Here is a 23,044-nt window from a genome sequence, read left to right as displayed (position 1 = left end):
AGTAAACATTTATTAAGTTCCTAAATTCCTAACATGTGCTAAGCACTGTGCTGGGTACCAGGAATATTGAGATACATCTCAAGCATGAAGGTAAGTTGCTCCTGAGAGATCTTTCAAATCAAGGAGCCATAAAATTTTATTTATTTCAACTACTTCCTCCTCCCCCCTCTAATATGTGATCAGAAGTTGACTGTAAATGGGAAGGTCCTGTTTGTTTTTAAGGAAGAATTAATAGACATTATGAACAGGAAATAAAATTCTATTGTACATGCAAAAAAAAGAACACAAAATGACCAAAAGAAAATTCAGCAAGCAATGGTAAAAATAACAAATTATTTACTGCTTTATAATGTTAAAGTATTTCACCAAGACAAGTTGCAGTCAAATTAATGTGAGTTATGGAAAATGAAATACATAAAGATGCGTTTATACAGGTGCTGACTAAATATTTTCCATACAGGTATGTAAATGAAAAGATATACAGTAAGTGCACACTTGATATGATTATGCAGGCAACAGTTAGTTTCAGATACTCTTGGATAGTTCATGCATAAACCTTCCCAAAGTACAAGTTCAGTCAGTCTTTTGAGGGATGTGGAGGGATAATTAAAAAGGACGGAGTTCCTTGCAATAATAGCAGTATAAACCGAATAAGGGAAGGTTGTCAGTTATATATATTACTTACTGTAATTTGTGATTGTCGAGGAAGAGGTGTGGCTGTTGGTGTGATAGTGATACTGCTGGTGACTTTATTGGTTGTTTTGTTTAGTGCCCCATTTGTTAAGCCTTGAGTTCGGTTATCCTGCAGTGGTGTTGAAGGGCTGGCAGGTCTCACGGGGCTAGCTACAGCTTGCATGTAAGGACTTCCTAAGTGAATGTGGATTTTATTATCCTCAGTAGTTATCACACTTGAACTGTTACTGTTTGAACGTTGAAACTGCCATGATGACTGCCGGTCAGGGGAGACTCTGAAAATCGCATGCTTGGCACTGATTTCTATTGGCTCTGGAGAACGTCCCTGCTCAGGGGAGCTAGCTGAACCAGTAACAGCCAAAACCTGAATAGGTGACATTGTCCTTTCTGGAGTTATGGAACCACAAGACTCTGGGGTCTGCGCCCTGGCAAAAGTTGCCATGGTAATTGGGGACATGCCTTGCTCTAAATTCATAAGGCCTTCAGCAGAGGTTTTTGATTTCACTGGCGTTATGGAGGCATTTTGGAGAATAGTTATCCTTTGCTTTGGGGTGCCACAGTTTGGTATCACTGCAGTGCTTGTGTAGGAGTGAGGACTCTCTGTGGTCGGACTTGTGATTTCAAGAGTGGCTGTGTTTTGGACGTGGTCTGGAGTAACTTTTATATGAAGTGGCTGCCCAGGTGTATGGCTTAGGACTAGATCTCCAGGTTGCACGAAGTTGCCATTGGTTTTAGTTTGTATTTTTCCATTCTGAGGATGGCCCTCCTTGGACTTCATCCAAGGAATCCATAGCTTCCTGTTAACAGGACAGGGAGTAGATGAGTTGCATTTGAAGGACAGCACGGACTCCTCATCATTAGGGTCCTCATCCTGGTCTTCACTCTCTTCATATAACTGACCATTGATGACTGCGCGTTCCAGAGGAATGAGACTCTTGTAATCAGGTGGCTCATTGTCTACTGCTTCTGTTTGAACTTCTTTAGAAAATACTTGAGGGTCAGAGATTCTTCTTCCATTGAGACTGGGCCGGAGGCTCTTACTGAAATGACGATACCGCTCTAACTCTTTAGTGAGGTTTTCAATCTCTCTTCCTAAATCTCTGTTCCTGTTTTCTTGTTGATTGAGTTTCTTTTGCAGAACTGAATGATCTCCCTGGAGGTGACATATCAGGTCCTCAGTTGCCATGTATTCATGAATTTTCTCTTTCAGTGCATCCACTTCTCTTGAGAGGTGACCTGATTTAGCTTCTTCTTCCTGAAGCCTTTTGAAAAGCCATTGTTCATGGCTGGACTCTGTCTTTTCTGCTAATTTGTACTTGGCAAGTTCCATTTTAACATGTTCCAGCTCTTCAAGTAAAAATTGAGCTTTGTCTCGTTCATTAGCATACCTTCGTTCTAGAGTCTCATACTCATCTTCAGTTTTCATGAGGTCATCCTCAATGGCTTTCATATCCTTTAACTTCAGTTTCAGTCTTTCCACTTCTTGAGAGAGCTCTTTAATCTTATTGTTCTCTTGGTGTAACGCTGTTGTGGACTTACCAGAATCTTGATTTAATTTGTTTTTTAGGAAATCTTTCTCAATTGCTTCCAATGATTGAAGCCTGTTTTTCAACAAGTTAACTTTGGACAGGAGATCATTTCCTTTCTCTTCTTCTGCTTTCAGTTTGTTTTTTAGATCATCTCTCTCTTTCGTTACACTGTACATTTTTTCTTCCACATCCGTTTTGGACTTCAGTGCCCTTTTAGTTTCCTCAATTAACTTCTCAGTAACCGTTGTCACTTTATTTTGCTCTACTTGAAGCTGAGAAGCAGCAACTTGTAACTTATCTTCAGTTTGCTTTAATTTTTCACTCATTGTTTTCCGTTCATCTACCAGCATCACCGTTAATGTTTTCAATTTAGTTAAATCCTCTTTTAAGGTGAATTCTGTCTTTTCCAGCCGACTTTCAATGGCTTCTAGCTCTTTGATCCTTATCTTTAAACTCTCCAGTTCCTGAGACAACTGCTTTGTGATCATTCTTTCTTTTTCTAAATTACATTTCAGAGAGTAACATTCTTGTTTGCTTTTGTTGAAAGCATCTTCTAATTTTTCCAGAGCCATAATCCTTTTATTGAGTTTTTCAACCTCGAGTTTAAAGTCTTTACTCTGTGATGTTTCCTTTTCTAGCCTCTTATTGAGATCTCTGCACTGCTCCTCCATTTTTATGAGCTCTTCATCCTTCCCTTCCATTTCGAGCACACGTTTCCTGAGCTCCTCCACCTCAGCCATGATACTGGAGTTTCCATATTCTCCTTTGTTAATCTTTTCTTTTATATCTTGCAGCTCCTCTTCTGCTTTTCGTAAAGACCTGTTTGTCTCTTCTAACTCATCAATTTGCCGGCTGAGTGCTGCCAGCTTTTGTCGAAGCTGGCGATTTTGGCTGTCCTCATTGGTGAGCTTTGCCATAATTGTTTCTTGGTTCTGGTGAAACTTTGTGGTCTGTGTTTGCAGTTCGTTCTCTAGTCTGGTTGCCTTCTGCTCTTCTTCCTGAACTCTGGCTTCAGCAAGGGCTAGTTTAGCATGTGTTTCCTTTGTACTTGTGGTTAGGTCTTGGATTTTCTGTCTTTGAAGGGCAAGCTGTGCCGTCAGCCTTTGTTGTTCGTCCACCACCATCAAAGCAAAAGACTTCAGTTTGGTCAGCTCCTCTTTCAAGGCAGTGACCCTCTTCTCTTTTTCTTGCTCCTTCTTCTCCTGGGACTGACTTTCTTGGTCAATCAACCTTTTTAATCTGAAAAATACAGGAGTGCATTCTATTTTGTAATTGGTACTTTAGTAACTTATCATCTGTGAGTAAACATTTATGTAATTTAGAAAGACAGTAATAACTCATACAGTATATGGAAAGGAGTTCTGAATTTGATGGGGGTGGGGAGAGAATCTTGATTAAACAGATGCCTTAATTTTTGGTTTCACTATCTGCTTTCCTTCAGCCCCTCATTGATTGGTTCACCAAGAGCCTTAGTATAAGAGTAAGGGTAAGAATATTTGTTTTAAATTGCTTGTGTAACATATAATCAGAGGATATTGTAGCCTGAAGGTTGTAAAAACAGGCACAAGCTTGAGATTCAGTTGGACCAAGCTTCAAGACTGGCTCTTACCAGCTAATTAACCTGGCAGTTATTTAACATCCCCTGGGCTTCAGTTTCCTCCGTGAAAAATGGAGGCAATAATTGTATTAGCTCAGGGGCCATTTGTGAAAATTAAATGAGATAATTCGTCTGAGGTTCTCACAGTGCTGGCACATAATAAGCATTTAAGTGTTGTTGCTGTTGATCTGTTTTATTAATGTGGCTATTACTGTATTTATCTAATGGTTTGCTTGAACCATCATAATGTGATACATTAATGTTTGGTGATATGTCCTGATTTCGTAGTTAAGATAAAATTTATTCACATTGCTTAGAAGTTAGGCACTTTACTGATGGACCTATTTGCCAGTTTAAATTTGGTTTACACTAGACTGACATTGTGTCAGGAATCAATTCACATATATCTTTATTCCCACAGCGGATGGTAGTTTAATGAGAGGAACTGACAGGCACCTGAAGGGGTTTAGAGTTTTCATAACATATGGGAAGAGATGGGATTTGATACAGAAGAGCTTGATGAGTGACAGATGTTAGAAATGATGGAGGAAAAACTCTTTATCAGGAACATAATGAGTCCCTCTTGAATGATGACTGATAACATGTTATTGTTTTCTTTACATTTTGAATTTGTCAACAAAACAGGAGGACATTTTACATGCAATGTAAACTCTCTTCCACACATTTTCCCTCAGAATTGAGGTTATAGTTTTAAATTTGTGGCACTCCTAATTACACTGGGAATGGGCTGATTATAGAGGATGTAATTACAGCTTTGCAATATTGTTATACAGAAGCTAAAATAAGATGGAATCCCTGAAGAAATGAACTAAAGGACATGTCATGGATGAAAAGTTATAAATGTTTGTTTTCTGATCAAGCATAGAGAATTCATGCTATTTTAATATATCTTTTCTGCTAGGAATGAGTTAATTATCCAATGCATGTCTTTAATCCTTGCCACAGAACTTTCTTTTTAAAAGTTGTTTAAGGATTTGAGAGGACATTTTACAAGGAAATTAACTTGGGGTATTCCTGGAAATAGAGTCCTTTTTGAGGTTCTAACTGCTCTTCTGTAATTACACTACACAAGAGGAACGTGTTTAAAATAATTGTATAATGTAAGAATGTTCAAACTTTTTTATGGGGAGGATCCACTTTGAGTTTTTCCTGTTTTGCGAACCTGACAGGCTGGCCCAAGGGCTGTGGCCTATGAAATTCTGAGGAAGCTGGTCTGGATGCCAGGGTGGGGTGGTTGATGATCTCACCCACAGTCTTAGCAAGAGGCTTGCCCATGGCTTCTGACCCTGTCCCACTCCCTATTTGAGACACATGGGAACCTGAGAAGAGAAATACGGCAGCTCCCTCCTGAAAGGTAATGGGACTTTACAACCCAGTGGCAGAGCCCATGGGTTAACTGCATTGGTGGCAAAGTAGTTACAGAAACTTTGACAGAGTGCTTCTTCCTTCCACCTTAGCATTAGAATGGTATTTAACAATACTGCAGCAAAATATTTTCCCCTCTCTACATCACAGTTCCTAGAATTTTATTAGAGAACAGTTTCACAAAAACTTTTCAGGATTTCTTTTCAACTTATTAAATAATACCATGTGCTATTTCCTTTTCATGAGAAGAAGATATGTTTTCTTAGGATACAAGGGAGGGAAGATTGTTTAGAGTATAATGCAAAGAACATTAAAATTGAATGGTCAGGCTTCCTTGGTGATGCAGTGGTTAAGAATCCACCTGCTAAAGCATGGGACATGGGTTTGAGCCCTGGTCTGGGAAGATCCCACATGCCACAGAGCAACTAAGCCCGTGTGCCACAACTACTGAGCCTGCGCCCTAAAGCCCATGCTCCACAACTAGAAAAGCCACTGCAATGAGAAGCCCACACACAGCAATGAAGAGTAGGCACGGCTCCCCGCAACTAGAGAAAGCCCGCGCGCAGCAACGAAGACCCAGTGCAGCCAATAAATAAAAAATAAATAAATTAAAAAAAAATTGAATGGTCATCAGTGATTCTTGGCATTGCCATAAGTGGCAAAAAAGATTTTGAAGAAGTTTCAGTTGTTTCCGTTGTGTTCAGTGTTTTCAGCAGCAAGCATGATGCATCTTTTTCAGCATGGCGCACGTTCATTTATCTATTTCATAGTTTCTGAAAATCGGCTGGTATCCCCATCTGTTTCCAAGCCCCATCTTACACGTTAGACACATAAAACTGACAATTTGAATACATTTGCCCTCAGCATTTCCTTACTACTTGTTTCCTAATAACCCGCTATTCCCCTGGGCCAATCCCAGGAGCACACCTTAGGACAATCATTAGGCTAGTCAGGTAAAGCCTTTCAGGGAGGAAAATAGGAATTTATATGCAGAAAGAGTTACACCCCCAACCATCAATCAGTGTGAATCCAGGAGGAGGGAAGCCCTGATGGAACCTTTCCAGAGTCAGTTGGATGCTTGCAATGCTATTACACATTGCAGAGTTGTGTATGTGAGTGAGAGAGAGAGAGAAAAAAAAAAAGAGAGAGAGACACTGGTTATGCTACTGAATTGAAATCAGCACTTCTTCTGGTATGGCAAATGTGTTTATCCTAAATCATTCACTCTTTCTTGCCTTATATCTAGAAGCATTTTGGAGGATAAAGTTTGAGATTAGTTTGTAGTCTTGAAGAAAGGTGTTTCTTTGTAAAGTTAGCTGGTCTTACAAGATTTGAAGCTGCAAGCCTGGCCTGTTGTGCACAGTGCCCTTAACAAGGAAGCTAACTATCACAGTGCAAATTACTAATGCAGGGGTGTATATATGTATGTGAGTGTGTAATATAAGTGTATGTATTTATGTGTATATACACACATATAGTCAACTAAGTGTATTTTTTTCCTTTCAAATATATATGTGAATGTTTTCAGCAACATTTTGCTGAGTGTTGACTGCATTTTAGTCATTTGAGGTCCACAATCACTTGTCTAGAACATCTGAAGCCAAATGTTTCCAAAATTGTAGAGTTTTCAAATTTTAGAAAGGCAGTAAGGAGCATCCGCCATATATTATATAACAGCTCCAGTAAGGCTTGTGGCACCACCTCGTAAGCAAACCTCTGAATACTTCTACAGTGAACCATGTCAATAGTTACACTAAGTGGGATAATTAAGATAATAAATAGCCTCACATCTATTCAGGTTTTGCTGCCAAATGAGTTCAGATAAGAAGTTTTGCTGCCACAGCTTAGCAAAAACTTTGTGTAATTTTTAGATCGTTGAAATTGCAGACTTGGTATCTTTTTGGTAAGGAGGGTGTGGAGTTCAAGGATCCTAAGGAAGCTTCCTTCTTCAGTAGGATTGGGTTTTAAACCAAATAGTAACAATTTTCTGTCTCCATTATTTTTCTTTGTATATTAACAGCTTTTAGGCATTGATGGTGACTGACTTTATATGCTAATACAGATTATCATTGACGCTGGTTTTGCTAGTATGGCAGATAAGTGATTTTGAGAGCTTTTAACCACGGTATTCATAATCTTAAAAGCAGCATAGACCTTGAGATTTTCACATATGAAATTCTTCCCCTCAGAACTGTGAGGTCAAATTATTGCTCCTTTTCCAATGAATAGCTCCAATTAATATGCCTTTGTGCCTTTTCCAATTAATATGTTTGTATAATCTGTGCTAGGGTTTCTTCAATGTCAGCACTATTGACATTTTGGGTCAACTGATTCTTTATGGGGGGGGGGCTTGTAAGATGTTTAGCAGCATCCTTGGTCTCTACTCAGTAGGTGCCCATAGCATCTCCCCAGTTGTGACAACCAAAAATATCTCCAGACATTACCCAGTGTCTTCTCGGGGTGCAGAATCACCCCCAGTTAAGAGACACTGATCTACGCCTGTGTGTGTTGTGTGTTTATAGACATGTGTATATGTCAGTCTGTCATTAGAAGTTAGACTCTTTATGGTCCTGCCTTACTCAGCTTTCCCACCTGTCACATATACACCTGGTGATTGTGTCTTCCCTGCTCATAGCCTGTTCTTTACCAGTGCTTCTCACAGTTTACGGTTCATTTGAATCACCTGGGAATCTTGTTAAATGCCAGATTCCAATTTTGTAGGCTGGGGATGAGCCTCAAAATTTGCATTAGAACAAGCTCCCAGGTGATGCCAGGACTGACTAAGGCTTTACTATTTATGTGTCAGATGTTTTCTGGAAGTGGTATTCTAGCTGAATATTAACTCAGCCAATTGTTCATTATTGATAATACCCCAAACTGTGGGCATAGCCTGCATTCCTGACCTACAGGGCCATCCATTTTCCTCACAGAGAACATCAGGTAGGACTAATGACTAATCTAAAATCTGTCATCATTACCAGGGAAAAAGGACTTAAAATGCATATCATAGGTGTTCGGTTAGCAGCTAAATTTTCACCTTAAAGAAGGCAGTAAATAACTTTAGTTCCAGCCCAAAGACTAAAATATATGAGACTGTATAAATAGCTGACATTCTTTTAGTGCCAGTGATGTGCTGCCAAGCACTGAGCTAAGTCTGTACTGCAACTATTGGTTCTAATTCTCATGGTATGCCTATAGGGTTTCAGATTATTCTCTATTTTGCAGCCGTGAAAATTGAGGGTCAGAAAGGTCAGGAAGGGCAGAGCCTGTTCTCTTTCCCCATACCACACTGTCTTTCCAACAAAGAACACAGACTATTTCATGGACCTGGTCCACATCTTAAGTGTCTTTCTCAAAGAACACTCACTCTGTGTATTAGAGAAACGTATCAGCCTAAAGAAAAATTGTTTATCATTGTGCTTACATTCTTTTTAGTTCATATCTCATAGAGCAGTGGTTTTCAAATGTTTGCTCATATCTCATAAAATAATTTTCTATTATGTACAATTAATGTGCTCCTGTAAAGAGTAATTATAGCACTTTCTTTTAGCAAATGCTTTTTTTTTTACTTATTGAGGTATAATTGAAAAATAAATGATAAGATATTTAAAGTATGTAATATGATAATTTGATATACATATATATGAATTATGAAAGGATTCCCACCAAGTTAATAGTTCCATCACTTCACATATTCACCTTTGTGTGTGTGTGTGTGTGTGTGAGAGAATACTTAGGTTCTACTCTCTTAGCAAATTTCAATTGTAAAATAACGGTATTATCAACTGTAGTCACTGTGTTATACATTATAACCTCAGACCTTATTCATCTTATACTGTAGTTTTACTAGCCCCTCCCTATTTCCTTCATCTCCCCCAGTCCCTGGCAGCCACCATTCTACTCTCTCTCTGAGTTCAACTTTTTTTTAAGATTCCACATTTAAGTAATACAATGCACTATTTGTCTTTCTCTGCCTGGCTTATTTCACTTAGCATAATGCCCTCTAGGGTCATCCATGTTGTTGCAAATAGCAGAATTTCCTTCTTTTTAAAGGCTGAATAATATTCCACCATATATACATACACACACATATATGTGTGTGTATACATGTACCATAGATATAATATATATAACATATATAATGTACAATATATGTGTACATTATGTTATATATTTATACATTTATATATACATTGTATAAAATATACTTTACATATTTGGGCATATACATTTACATATGTAAAGTATTTGCATATTTATATATGTAAAATACATTTGTATGTATGCACACATACACGTCACATTTTCTTTATCCGTTCATCCATTGTCAGACACTTACGCTGTTTCCATACCTTGGCTATTGTGAATAATACTGCAGTGAACATGGGAGTACAGATATCTCTTCAAGATAGTGATTTCATTTCCTTAGGATATATACCAAAGGATCACATGGTAGTTCTATTTTTAATTTCTTGAGAAACCACCATACTGTTTTCTATAGTGACTGTACCAGCTTACATTCCCATCTGCACTGTGCAGGGGTTCCCTTTTCTCACATCCTCCCTAGCATTTGTTATCTCTTGTCGTTTTGAAAATAGACATCCTCACAGATGTGAGGTGATAGCTCACTGTGGTTTTGATCTGCATTTCCCTGATGATTAGTGATGTTGAGTACCTTTTCATACACCTGTTGGCCTTCTGTATGTCTTATTTGGAAAAATGTCTGTTCAGGTCCTTTGCCCATTTTTTAATTGGGTTATTTGGATTTTCTGTTATTGAATTGTTTGAGTTCTTAGTATATTTTGGATATTAATCCCTTATCAGATATATGTGGTTTGCAAATATTTTCTCCCATTCCATAGGATACCTTTTCATTTTGTTCATGTTTTCCTCTGCTGTGCAGAAGCTTTTTAATTTAATGTAGTCCCAACTGCTTATTTTTGCTTTTGTTACCTTTGCTTTTGGTGTCAAATTAAAAAAATCATTGCCAAGACCAGTGTCAGGGAGCTTACCCCCTATATTTCTTTTCTAGAACGTTTAGTTTCAGGTCTTAGGTTCAAATCTTTAATCAGTTTTGAGGTGATTTTTGTGTATAATGTAAGATAGGAGTCCAGCTTCATTTTTTTGCATGTGAATATTCTGTTTTTGGATATTCACGAGTTATCGAAGACACTATCCTTTCCTCCTTGTATATTCTTGGCTCCTTTGTCAAAAATTAATTCACCATATATGGATGGCTTTATGTCTGGGCTCTCCTTTGTGTTTCAGTGGTCTTTGTGTCTTTTTTATGTCAGTACCAACTGTTTTGATTATTATAGCCTTCTAGTATAGTTTGAAATCAGGACATGTGGTGCCTCCAGCTTTGTTCTTCCTTAAGAGTTCTTTGGCTCTTCAGGGTCTTTTGTGGTTCCATATGCATTTTAGGATTGTTTTTTCTATTTCTGTGAAAAATTACATTGGAATTTTGATAGGAATTGCATTGAATCTGTGGACATTTTAACGACAGTAATTCTTCCAATCCATGAACATGGAACATCAATCCATTGATCTGTATCTTCTTCATTTTATTTCCTCAATGTCTTATAGCTTTTACTCTACAGATCTTTTACGTCCTTGGTTCAATTTATTCCTAAGCATTATATTCATTTTGATCCTACTGCAAATGGGATTTTCTTAATTCTCTTTTGGTAATTTGTTCTAAAAGAATTTTTTTTAACTAAGTACCCCTTCACACATTTTAAAGCTGGCATCTAGGATTTTTTATTCAGGGTTTAAATAACTGCAAAAGATATATATTCACATCTGCCATATAATCTAAAAGTCATCACTGGCAAACCAGTCAACCAAATCAGATATTCAGGAAAAGTCTGGCTCATTTTTCAACTTAAGTAAATGTATAAATACACATCCCTCTGGCAATCATTTCACTTCTAAAAGAGATGAGGCACAAGGGCTTACCCTGAGTTGTGCCCAGATGCAATAACAGGCACTGTTATTTGCCTATTTCCATCCATTGGTTGGGTCTGAAGCTGCTGCTGCTCTGTTCTCAGGGGACTCTATGAGGACTATTTCCATAGTTCTCCCTTGTCTGTGCTCCAGAGGGGTTTCCCACCCAGGAAGATACATTTGGTAAGATTTTGTTAAGTAAGAAGAAGACTTTTGAAAGGGTTGTTAGAAAAGGAAACTTGAAGAGCACAAGCACTTTTCTTCTGGCAGATCAGTTTCGGAAAGCATGTGTGTGAACTGCAGATGTAGACATTGATTCCCTTAAAGCTCTCCGTGTTTGTACCTCTGGAAATTCTTTGTGTACCCTCAAGAGTATATGTACTCCAGTTTGAAGAATACCATCTTGGAGTGCTCTTATTCATGTTCAGGTACTGACATGAGAGGATTATAAGAACGTTCATTGAATCCTGTCCAGTAAAACAGGTTGTAAGAAGCTGGTTTAATGTACATAAATATGAGATGGTTAAATCCAAACTGGCTTACAGCAGTGGCTTATGACAGCTCTTCTTTAAAGTTTCTAATATGGCTAAGAACTATTGTAACTTACTCTAGTTTGTCACCGTTATTATGTGCGATGCCAGCTCCTTGTTTTTTCATACGTAATCACGTCATCTTGAGTGTTCTTTGGTATTAACCATAATGCTGGTTCCTTATTACAAATTATACATTCAGAGCATCTTTTCAGCTTTTATTTACACATGCATGTCAGCACACGTGTGACTGGATTTTATCTCCTCTATGTAAGACACTGAGTGTTAGTAATATGCGTCATATAACACATATGAAACAGATGGTGTGTCTAAATGCTCTAATGCCAGTCATACCCATAATAATTTATATATAATTCTCACCACTTTTGATTTTTGTTTTATTTATGTACATTACAATTAATACTACTAAAATATAAACTTCTTAAGAGGACACATATCTAATTCATTTGTGTCTTCTATATTGTCTACTACAAAACCCTTACATGTAGAAGGTACCAAATGAATGGTTTTTTGAATGAATGAATGAATGAATGAATGAACATTTTCCTGTGGGAAATACTGTGGTATTGTCCTAAGTAATTTTATTCACTTTTAAAAGAAGGTGCTCTGGTGTTTACCAGGTACATGGTTTTATGTTTTTAAGAAAATTAGGTGTAAATTGTTTTCCCATTGGTGTTCTGCAAGTACACTGGCCTCTGGAAAGAATTGAGACTGTTCTTCATTCTTCAGATCCCTGCATTAGAACTGTATGTGCTTGCTTCTTTGAGGAGAAGGGAGATGAATGGTAAATGTCCACATCCTAGCCCCTCATTCTCCTTTGGTTATTTCATCTCTGCAGACAAAGGAGTTGTCCTTTTTATTTTTAGCTCAGAGCCAGAGCTCTGCTGGGCAAATATGTTTGTTTATTACACAAGCAACATTACATCAACAACAATGAAACTGAAAAGGAAATATTCATCTATGATCTGACCACCCTAACACATCAATTATGTTTCTCCTTTTCTAGATACTTTCCCAGTTTTTCAGACAGTTGGCCCAAATAAATAACCTTAGCATGATTATCAAGCAATAAAACCAGTTCCACAAGCCATTAATGGCATTGTTTTGTTTCTGGTAGTAGTGAACAACCTCATAGTCAGCTTAGCTTCTCACCTGTCATCTTTTAGAAGACAAATGTCCACTGTATTTACTATGTGGATTTTGAATTTAAAGTTTTTCTTTATTTTCTTATTTATTAATTTATTTTTTGGCTGCATTGGGTCTTCGTTGCTACATGCGGGCTTTAGTTGTGGTGAGCGTGGTCTACTCTTCGTTGCAGTGTGCGAGCTTCTCATTGCAGCGACTTTTCTTGTTGCAGCTCACGGGCTCTAGAGCACATGGGCTCAGCAGTTGTGGCACATGGGTTTAGTAGCTCCGCAGCATGTGGGATCTTCCCGGACCAGGGCTCGAACCCATGTCCCCTGCATTGGAAGGCGGATTCTTAACTGTTGCGCCACCAGGGAAGTCCCACTTTAAAGTTTTTGATGTCATGAATATGGCAACACTTCTGTTCATTTAATTTGCAAACAACAAAGGAATATTATACTGGGGCTATACTGAAATGAACAGGGAGGGTTTCCTGTTCTTCATAGTTTGTAGGCTTTTGGGAAACAATGAGCCTATAATTTCAGTGCGACTCAAGAAAGCCTCCAGGGTAGTGGTTCTCAAACTTTTTGGTCTCATGATTCCTTCATGCTCTTAAAAATTATTGAGGACTCTTAAGAGCTTTTGATTGTGTGGGTTATGTCTATCAATACTTATAGTATTAGAAATTCAGACCAAGATATTTTAAAATATTTATATACTTATTCATTAAAAATAATAAACCCACTATATGTTAACATAAATAACATTTTTAGGAAAAATAACTTTTTCTAACCCAAAAACTTAGTGGGAAGGGTTGTATTGTTTTATATTTCTGCAAACTGTAATGCCTGGCTTAATTGAAGGCAGCTGGATTCTCAAATCTGTTTCACACATTCCATCAGCTGTCAGAGCAGTGACATCACCACATGTCATGTAGCCTTTGGAAAACTCCCTGTATGCTTGTGACAGAATGAGTGAAAAAGACAGTGGTATTATGAAAATAGCTTTGACCTCATAGACCTCTTGAAAGGGCCCATAGTTTGAGAATCACTGTTCATCTTGAGGATAGACAGTTGAAGCATAAAAGGCAAATATGTCTTTCTCTGGAAGTCTGGCTTAGGCTATCACCTTTTTCAGGCTGTTACTGAGTGAGCCCTTTGCTTCATACTGATGAAGTCCCCAGATTCTCTGGCCTAGTCACTGCTTTAGTGTTTACATCGTTAATAAAACAAACGACAAGTTGCTCCCCATCATAGATAATGGAAGATTCCCTGCCTTCAAATACCTCTTTCCAAGTTCTTAGAAAAATCCTGAATGACAAAACTGCCTCCATAAGACATCATGTTTTGTTTGAAATCACAATTTGAAATAAGGGCATGGAAACCACTGAGTGACCTGGTTCTTAAATGGGTTCATCCACAGTGCTGTGCAGGTCAGCTGACCTTTAATTCACTTCAGACTTTTATGAGGCAATGACATTGACCACCTACTATGTGCAAAGTACTGTGCCTGTTATTTGTCAGTTTACCTTTTTCTATTAAAATCTGCCTGTATACTTCCAGACGTCACTCTGGTCATAACTCATAATAGTTTCCAATCAACAACCAAATAGTGTGATGATACCAAATCCTGTTTGGTCTTTTCTTAAGGTGTATGAAAGAGTGTCTCTTTCATTCTAGTCCTAACCGTGTAACTTCACCTTGATGGGCCTCAGTTCCTATATTTGCTTTCATTCTTCCAGCACTAGTTTAATGCATTACTTTTTCCTCTTGATTTAACATGTTAATTAATAAACAGAAAACTACATACACTGCTTTATTCATTTTTATATCTGCTTTTATGGCTAGACTTTGACAATCTGATTATGATGCTATCCCTCTATCTTTAAGCAGTTTTTATCTAATATGTAATTTTAATTGTTGCATTGCATTGAAAGCAGCCATGTTTATGGTAAAATAAAAAATTCTAAGCAGTTTCCCAAGTAATTACATGGAATTTGTTAGAAAGCTTCCTTAGGTTGAGATAGGTTCTTGGTAATCAGGCCTGTAATTTAAGTTTCCTTGCTTACTCTCTGCTTTTTCAATGGGACTTTTCACTGTTTAGTCTAATTTTTAGGAGCACTCATAAAAATAGCTATGACTAGTCTTTTTTATTCTATGTATGCTGCTTCTTTTTATTTCTCTCACAAGTTAAAGGTTTTTTAAAAAAAATTACAGCTACAGCATACCATAGTCATAATGTAATGCTTGATTCATCTGACTTGGTCAGCAAGATCTAGAAGAACAGTAACACTTTTTTTGGCATCTGCTAGCCAAGTATGAGTATAAATCTGTGTCTGCTTTATGTCCTTGTTACTGAAGATACTGTCATCATCATTGAGATCATTTAGAGACACTGTAAATGGGTCCAGATCCAGAAAACTGGGTTGCTATTTTCCTTCACTGTGAAACAAGGATTAGGGCATGAAGTGATGGAGAAGGCATTAGCTGGTGTCAGAGGAATATACAGTAAAAATGGGGCACGGTGAGTCAGAGCTCTGCAACATCTGAACAATCTTGTTTGGCTCCCTAAGGGTCAGAGGAAGTGAATTAATAAGATGCAAATCGTCAAATGACCTACTAATTATAAGGAGTTTGGGAGCTTTTAGCAGAGAAACTGGATCCTAAGAGGAGCTTATGAAATCCTCAAATTGAGGAGAGGGACCAGGATTGGGGCAAATCTTTTATTTTTAAGGGGGAAAAAGAACAAAGAAACTGAGACAAAGGTCAGTCTGAGAGCTCACTGACACAGAGCTTGGGGAGTAAGGCTACAAGGAGAATATTTTCATTTTGAGACCATGGAATCTGGGCTAGGAGACTCTGCATACTCAAATCAAAGGGCCAGGTGGAGACTTAAAAAGGTGCTCAGTCTAGGCCCAGGAGAGGAAATGGGAACCAACAAGGGAGTGACAATAAGGACAGCACGTGTAAATCTGTACCACGATAATTACTTAGAGCCTGAATTATATGTTGTTACTTCTTTAGTGCTGTATTGTCAGTTAAGGAACTTTCTAGGACATAGCTGATTTTTTTGAAAACTTCTGCTAAATCTCTTTGTATTAGTTGTCTCTGACATTCATAACTCTTCTTCATTGTTTGCTGCTATATATATTTGGGATCAGTATTTTCCATTTCTCTTTTGCTCACAGATATACACCACAGCTCTTCTCCCTTCCTGAAAGAGAACGATGCTTTGAATGTGCATTATCCAGTGAAATGCCAGCATATCACAATGAATGCTCTTAGCTGATTCTCCCAAAGCCTCTTTGATTTTCTGTTCATCTTTCTCTTCTTTGTTCCTTGAGTGTAAATGTGCAGTGACTTTCTCTGCTGAGATAATATGCTCCTAGACTTGTCTACCTGGGGACTTAGAGGTGGGGTGGGCTGACTGATTTGGCACAGCCTACAGTCTTTTTCTGTATATGCTACTGCTGGGCTTAGTTTCCATAATGGAAAATGTGGAGAAGACTATTGAGGATATTTTATAATGTTTTTTGAGCATTTCAGAAAAAAATACAAGCCACAGGTTGAGGGATACCCAAATTATCTGAGAAAGAAGTCATTTGAGGTTTTTATAATGTTGTATACTTAACTTTGTATTATACAAAGTTTATTTGCTCAGTTTTAACTCTTCAAGCAAGTCTGAATTTCAGTCTTGGATTATCATTCCTAAATATATAATATATATTTCAAAATATGTATATTAAAATGTATAGGGTCCCACCTCATCCTTCATCTGCCAGTTCCTCTTCCCCAACTTATAAGTACTGATATTAGTTTCTTACATGTACTTCTATAGTGTCATTATGAGTAAACAAGCAAATACAAATATTCTTAGTCTCTCTCTTTTTTATACAAAAAATAGCTTACTATAAACACTCTTCATCCTTCACCTTGACTTCTACAGTTAAACATTTTCTTAGAGATCTTTTTTTTTTTTAAGATTTTTTGATGTGGATCATTTTTAAAGTCTTTAATGAATTTGTTACAATATTAGTTCTGTTTTACATTTTTTGGCTTTTTGGCCCCAAGGCATGTGGGATCTTAGCTCCCTGACCAGAGTTTGAATGCTCATCCCTTGCACTGGAAGATGAAGTCTTAATCACTGGACCGCCAGGGAAGTCCCAGAGATCTTTCTATTAGATCAGACTCTTAAGCAGGGGCAGGAAAAGGGAATAAAAGTCAGCGTGGCTGCTAAATAAATCTTTACAACTTCATGCTTAAAAAATTAAAATTTACAGGATTTTTGAGATGAAGTAACATAGAGAAACAGGAGTCATATACTTACGCTGTTTTGAATTTTTAATATTGATAAATTGTAATAGTAATATTATTTGATTATAATTTTATAACAACAACTTAACTGATTTATATCTGTTTTTATAATGTCTGTGTGTAGCATCTGCATTTTCTTAGTTAAGAAACTGAAGCCCGGGAAGATTAAATAACATGCAAGGCGATTGTTATGGTAGCCCTGGTACTGGAACACAGACTCCCATTCCCAATTGCCATCTAGTGTGAGATTTAGCTTATAGTGAAAAAGAAACAAGTATAGTGAGAGGGTCTGCTCTGTTTCACTTGATCTTACTTAATCCTCAAAATAACCTTATGAGATAAGTATTATTCCTATTTTACAGATGACGTAAGGACCAAAAAACTAAAATTTAGAGAGGTTAAATAATTACCAAATAGCAGATAACCAAACCAGAATAAAAATTCACTGTCTGCAAAGCATGTGTTCTTTCAGCGTAACCGGTCTACATGTTAGAAAGCCCAGACAGAGTACTGACCTCAGAAGTTTCCTCTTTCTTACCATGACATACATCCACACCTCCTATCTCATATATCTCATGTACCATACTCTCCAGAGAATTTGTGTGCTGTAATATTCTGCCTGTGAAAGGCACAGAAAAATGACTACCATTTGCAATCCGCTGTTTTGTCACTGTATTTTCTGTACGTCCATGGCTACTTTGAGCTTGATCATGAGACATTAGCAAATATTCTCTTAATCACTGTAATAACAAAACAAGTTTAGTCATTTGGCATAAATTTATGATTATTTTTGGATGGTTTAAAAAATTGTGACTTTGCCAGTAATAACATCTCATGTTCCCTAGAGGAGGTGGGTTTGTCATAAGTACCATTTCCGTAGAACATTTCAAGGAACTTAAAGTTCTCGGAAAATATTTTTAACAGGCAGTCTTTTCTCAGACAGACTTCAAGGGCATAATGCTGTTATACCCTTAAAAGTGTGTTGTGTTTTATCTTATTAAGCATATTTATATGTATTTCTTTTATTGCAAAGTCCATTTATATTTAGATGTTCTTTTTGTATTTCAGTGCATTGAGGAAAACAGAAATAGAACCTTTAGAAAAGCATTCTGATGTAGCTACAGAATTTTGTTTTTAATCTCCTTTCATCCCTTTTTTCTCTTCCCAGATCACAGGTTATTTTCATTCAGATATTGCAAATAGGTATTTTGGAGGATTAGTATAATCCTTTTCTCTTAACACTTATTCTTTGGTACATTGTTTTTCTTTCTTTTATTCTTTTTTTAAAAAGTCACAAAAAATATATCCTTTTCCAAATCTTACTCTGAGCCAAAAAAAAAAAAATTTTTTTTTAAGCTCCTAGTTCCTGTAAGTCTTTTTTTAAGAAAAGTCTTTCCTCTTTTATTTGGCTTTCATACTTTAATTCACTGGTGCTCAGTTTGTAGATTTAACATAAAAGGACAAAGCAGGGAGCAGTCATGTGCCAGAGTAGATGAGTTCACTGGTTTTCACCTCCCTGTAGTCTGGCTGCCTGCACAGAGGCAGTGGCTAACATGGTATGCTTGGGAAACCAAACGTTTCCTAACTTGTTAGTGGGAAATTTAGACTTCAGAAATTTAGAAACCACAACAACAGAGGCTTATGTTTTATTGTGACTACTTAAGTCACACAATTTGCCATGAGAAACGGGCTAGATAGGAGCCCAAAGAGTGTAAAATGTGAAACATTTTGATCCCTAGAGAACTACCTTCTTTTTCCCCTTCCATTTTAGCTGTAGTAAATCAGTAAATAAGAAGGACAAAGGAAGTAGGAACATTTAATACCATTAAATAGTATTTGGAGGTCAAGGCAGTTGGAAGATGAAGGTTGACGTTTGGTCTGACTGCCTGCTTAGCAAACAATTAGATCATGAACCACAGTGAACATCCTGCATCTACCCTCACTTACTTTTCCTAGTTCCTGAGTGTGATTGGTTTCTGTTTCCTAAATGATGTTTTGGAGAAGTAGAGTTTGGGCCATATGTAAAATTTAATTACAGATAGGTGGGAAAGTTTTATTCTAAAATCTGGTGGAATATAAATGACCATTTTTCTTGTGATCTTTGCATGTCCTCTTGCATACGTTTTAAAAATTAAAACTATTTTGGTAAATCTAACCTTGTTTAATTTTCCCTAACAGTTTAGAGCATTTGGGTTACATTTTCCTTTTCTGCCACTTCTGAGCATTGAGAACATAGCATGAACACAGAGTTTGATCCTATTTTCTCTCTCTAAGTTGGGTTCTTCTAAGATAAATGTGTTCTAGAGAATACTTAGCTTGTGTAGTAGGGGGCAATTCCATCTCAAGATGTTAACAGTGGTTTGTAACAGGCCTGCTAGAGGTGAGAGCGATAACTCAATACTTTACTTCCCTTGGCCCTCGGCCTGTCTGCAGCTGATTTTATCCCTTAGCAAAAGTTTTACCCATTGTTATGTTTATCTGTATGAGAAATTCTGTTTGTAGCAGAATTGATGAAAAGGCTATATAGTATACCTTGTGTGCGTGCTATATGAATACCCATCCATTTTTGCCCTGATCATATCTTACTTTTGAATTTTAATTAATTTTAAGATTTGAATTTTGAGAGAGGGCAAACTATTTCACGTTTGCAGTAGTTGAAAAAATGTTGTTGAAAAAGCACTAACTTCACTTTCCCTCACTTTTAAAAGTTCACTCATTCACAGCTAAACAAAGAAAAAAGCAAAACTCCCGATTCTCAAACATCAGAAGAGCCATGTATTCAATGGACAGGGAATGTTGGACCAAAATCTGCCATTGACCTAATTCTGTGACCTTGCCTCATCTACCTGTTACCTCAGCTGCAACACAGGGAAAGCAATACAATTTCATCCGTAAGGTTTACAAAGCCTTTAATGATCCTCAAATCTCAGTTCCACAGGATAAAAACCACTACCAACCTTTAAAATCCTTTCCCTCCCTTCTTTCCTATATAGTACTGTATACAAATTCACATGTCAAAAATGTATATTCCGTTCTATCAGAAGAGATTTTACAACTCGTCAAGTCTCAATGGTTCATAACTATACAGGAACCTTAATTGGAATTTCATGGGATTCAGATTATTTTTTTTGGTTCTTTATACATCAAGCATATGTTGTAGTTCAAGATTATAAGTGTGCTGTAAAAGTACAGAAGTAAATCTTTTTAGTGTCTGACACGTAAAATGTTATGCTAAATTGAAAGTATAATTAAACTGAAAATGAGCACCTAGGAAGAAGTATTTAGTATTTAGACTAGTAGTTTCTAAAAGGGAATCTTCATTGTCTGTGGCTAGGATCTAATATAAGCTGTTTAGCCCATGTTGTAAGATTTGTCTCACCTATTTGTGTTATTATGTGTGCCTCTCCAGCATGGTAGGAGTTTCAAGGTAAAACAGGCAGATTCCAGGTTAGCTTTTAAGCCTTTTACTCTCCTTGGTTCTTTACTCAGAAACTTGTTTTTATTTCAGGTGACTAAGACTTCTTTAGGAAAGCTCATGTGGCTTTCACATAGGAGGGATTTCTTTCTAGCAGGGAAATTAGGATAAAGGATAACCTCACTTTTCAGAGTGGCTGAAGTTAAGCACTAGAGACATGGATCTTCTCCAATAAGCTTAATCCTTTACTTCACTTTATGGCTGGATTAAGAGAACATGAGTTCTTTGGGAATGCATTCTACAAAGCACCTTCTCTTTGGCCCTGAGACAACCCCTTGTGCCTCAGCCTGCTGGAACCCAATAGCACCAGATGATGTTGAAGCATCATTCTTATGGGCAGACTAGCATAATATCCAGAAGAGCAATAGGTACCATTTACTGAGTGTCTGCTGTGGGTCTGGCATTGTGCCAACTGCTTTATCATCACTTTTAATCATCATTTTAAGGATTGAAATCACTATGGAAGTCCAGGTTGTTTTAAAGGTCGAACGATGGAATTTAAAATCAGACTTCGGGTGTTCTGATGCTGGGTCAAGCCTTCTTTCTCTTTTTACCTCAGATTACCTTTCCACAGTAGACTTCCAAGGAATAAATATGCCATCCTTTTTTGGAATGCTACATTTACATTTCATTTTCCATCTTTTCCATGAATGTTTCCTAACTTGTCTAACCCTGGCAGCTTCCCCCTTCTGAGTCCCCATAGCCCTTACAGTTTTGTGACAGAATATGCTGTATTGTTTTATACCACTTTCTAATTTGTTATATCAGTTTTGCTCTTGAACTAAGTGTAAGCTCCTTAAAGAATCTGATACCTCTGTATCCTCCACATAGGTCTGTACTTGGTACATATTTGATGACCAAATGATTTGAGAGGTGAGAAGACCCATTTCTTAGGGAAGCATAACTCCCTCTTAGGCTGAATGATGCCTAAAGTTCTCAGAATTTACTCTAATTATTATTAGAGCAGAAGAAGTAGAGTTTTGTTTCACTTGTTCTTGTCACTTTTGAGGAGGGAGAACCATTCAGTGAAGTGAATTCACTTGGAGACAAATTTAAATAAAGTCCAGACGAGGGAAAACTAGCCAGAGAATCTTAACTTTGCCTGTGATTCTTTGCATCTTTGCTCAGCCCAATGAATTGTATGGGATTGTAAGAAGATTCTTGTGAGGGATAATTTTAGGGGAGATGAGCAGAACCCCAATCACTTAACAAAGTTGTTCTCATCTTTATCTAAAAGATCTCAGCCTGCCACATACAGGCAGTTGTATGAAAGCCTGAAGGATAATATGGAACCTCAAACATAATGTATTTCTTTTAATAAAAAGAGTGTTTAACTATCTTGATAATAAATGAATTGATACTATTTTTAAAGAATAGTCTTCTCATTAGCAGCAAAGGATTACTTTCCACAGAACTCCACAGAGTGATTCACGCCCTCCGCCATTCCCAGTTAACTAACTAATGAGCCAAGGCTAAGGGACTTGCACAGCATCTCACTGCAGGCACTTTGTCTTCAGCAAGAAGGAACTTTCTCATGCTCTCCCCAAGCTCTTAGGCTAAGCAGTTCTTTTCTTCAAATGTGACAGCAACAGTCACTTAAGTCTTGTCAGCCCAAATGTGATGAATATTTTACATTCCTCTTATGATTTCTGCTCAGAGATTTGTTTTTGTTTTGAATCACTTAAAAAAGAATTTTAAAAAGAGAGAGAAAACTTAGTTCACCTTTAAACTTTTGTTCCAAGACTGGTGGGCCATGAGATACGATAAATCTAGCAGATTTACTCCTGTCAGAGTTGCACATCTCGAAGGTCTGACCTTATCTTTGAGGCTGCTCTTGGTAGGATGATTTCGAGCTCTCACAGGCTTAAGGGCTATAGTTATGTGAATTTTGCCTCTGGCTTAAGAGTGGACTTGTATCCTCACATTCTTCCCATTTTCTTTAGCTGATTCATCTCTGTAATGATATGATCAGTAGCTTGTATTATTATATAGTCTTTGGCTCTACTTGATCAGAGTTCCCTCAGGGGTTATTGTGCACTATTCTGTCCTTACCCAGTATTGAGAGATACTTATAGTGGATGACATTGTTTCCTTTTTTTAGGTTTATGGAAGCCAAGGCTACAGGAGGCTTACGCAGAGAATGGATGGCAGAGCCAAGGAGAGTAGAACTTGATTTACGAATCATTATTCCTACTCTTCAGTCTTGGCATTGAGATAATACTATTTGTCCATATCAATTTAGTGTCACTAGTAAACAGGCTTGGAGGTTGACTACATTTGTGGTTTGGTTTTTTTTTTAACCAGTCCCACATTATCTTTACTTAATTTTTATGTACAGCTAACCTGTATTATCTATATTGCTTTAACAGTTCATTAAAAAAGAACTGAAACAGGACAGTGATCAATGATTGAAACCATTGTGCTCGAGC

General features: G+C 37.3%; 2 protein-coding genes across 9 annotated transcripts in view; one reads left to right on the top strand and one right to left on the bottom strand.

Annotated features, from left to right (window-relative positions):
- The window catches only part of CMSS1 (cms1 ribosomal small subunit homolog), a 352,758-nt gene that overhangs the window by 28,011 nt on the left and 301,703 nt on the right, over positions 1-23,044 (top strand). The gene's annotated exons all lie outside the window — the stretch shown is intronic.
- FILIP1L (filamin A interacting protein 1 like) overlaps positions 1-23,044 on the bottom strand; it is a 289,653-nt gene that overhangs the window by 27,463 nt on the left and 239,146 nt on the right. For 5 of the 6 annotated variants that reach the window (XM_057696270.1, XM_057696271.1, XM_057696273.1 and 2 more), the window contains one exon: positions 686-3,461. In XM_057696270.1, the coding sequence (XP_057552253.1) occupies positions 686-3,461 (2,776 nt within the window). Of the gene's footprint in view, positions 1-685; positions 3,462-22,337; positions 22,570-23,044 lie in introns of all 6 variants that reach the window. The other variant, XM_057696275.1, reaches the window with a different exon arrangement.

The sequence above is a fragment of the Hippopotamus amphibius genome, chromosome 10 (assembly GCF_030028045.1).
Source record: "Hippopotamus amphibius kiboko isolate mHipAmp2 chromosome 10, mHipAmp2.hap2, whole genome shotgun sequence".
In the NCBI taxonomy this organism is placed as follows: domain Eukaryota; kingdom Metazoa; phylum Chordata; class Mammalia; order Artiodactyla; family Hippopotamidae; genus Hippopotamus; species Hippopotamus amphibius.
The sequence above is the reverse complement of the archived record's forward strand: the minus strand, read 5'-3'. Positions and strand labels throughout refer to the sequence as shown.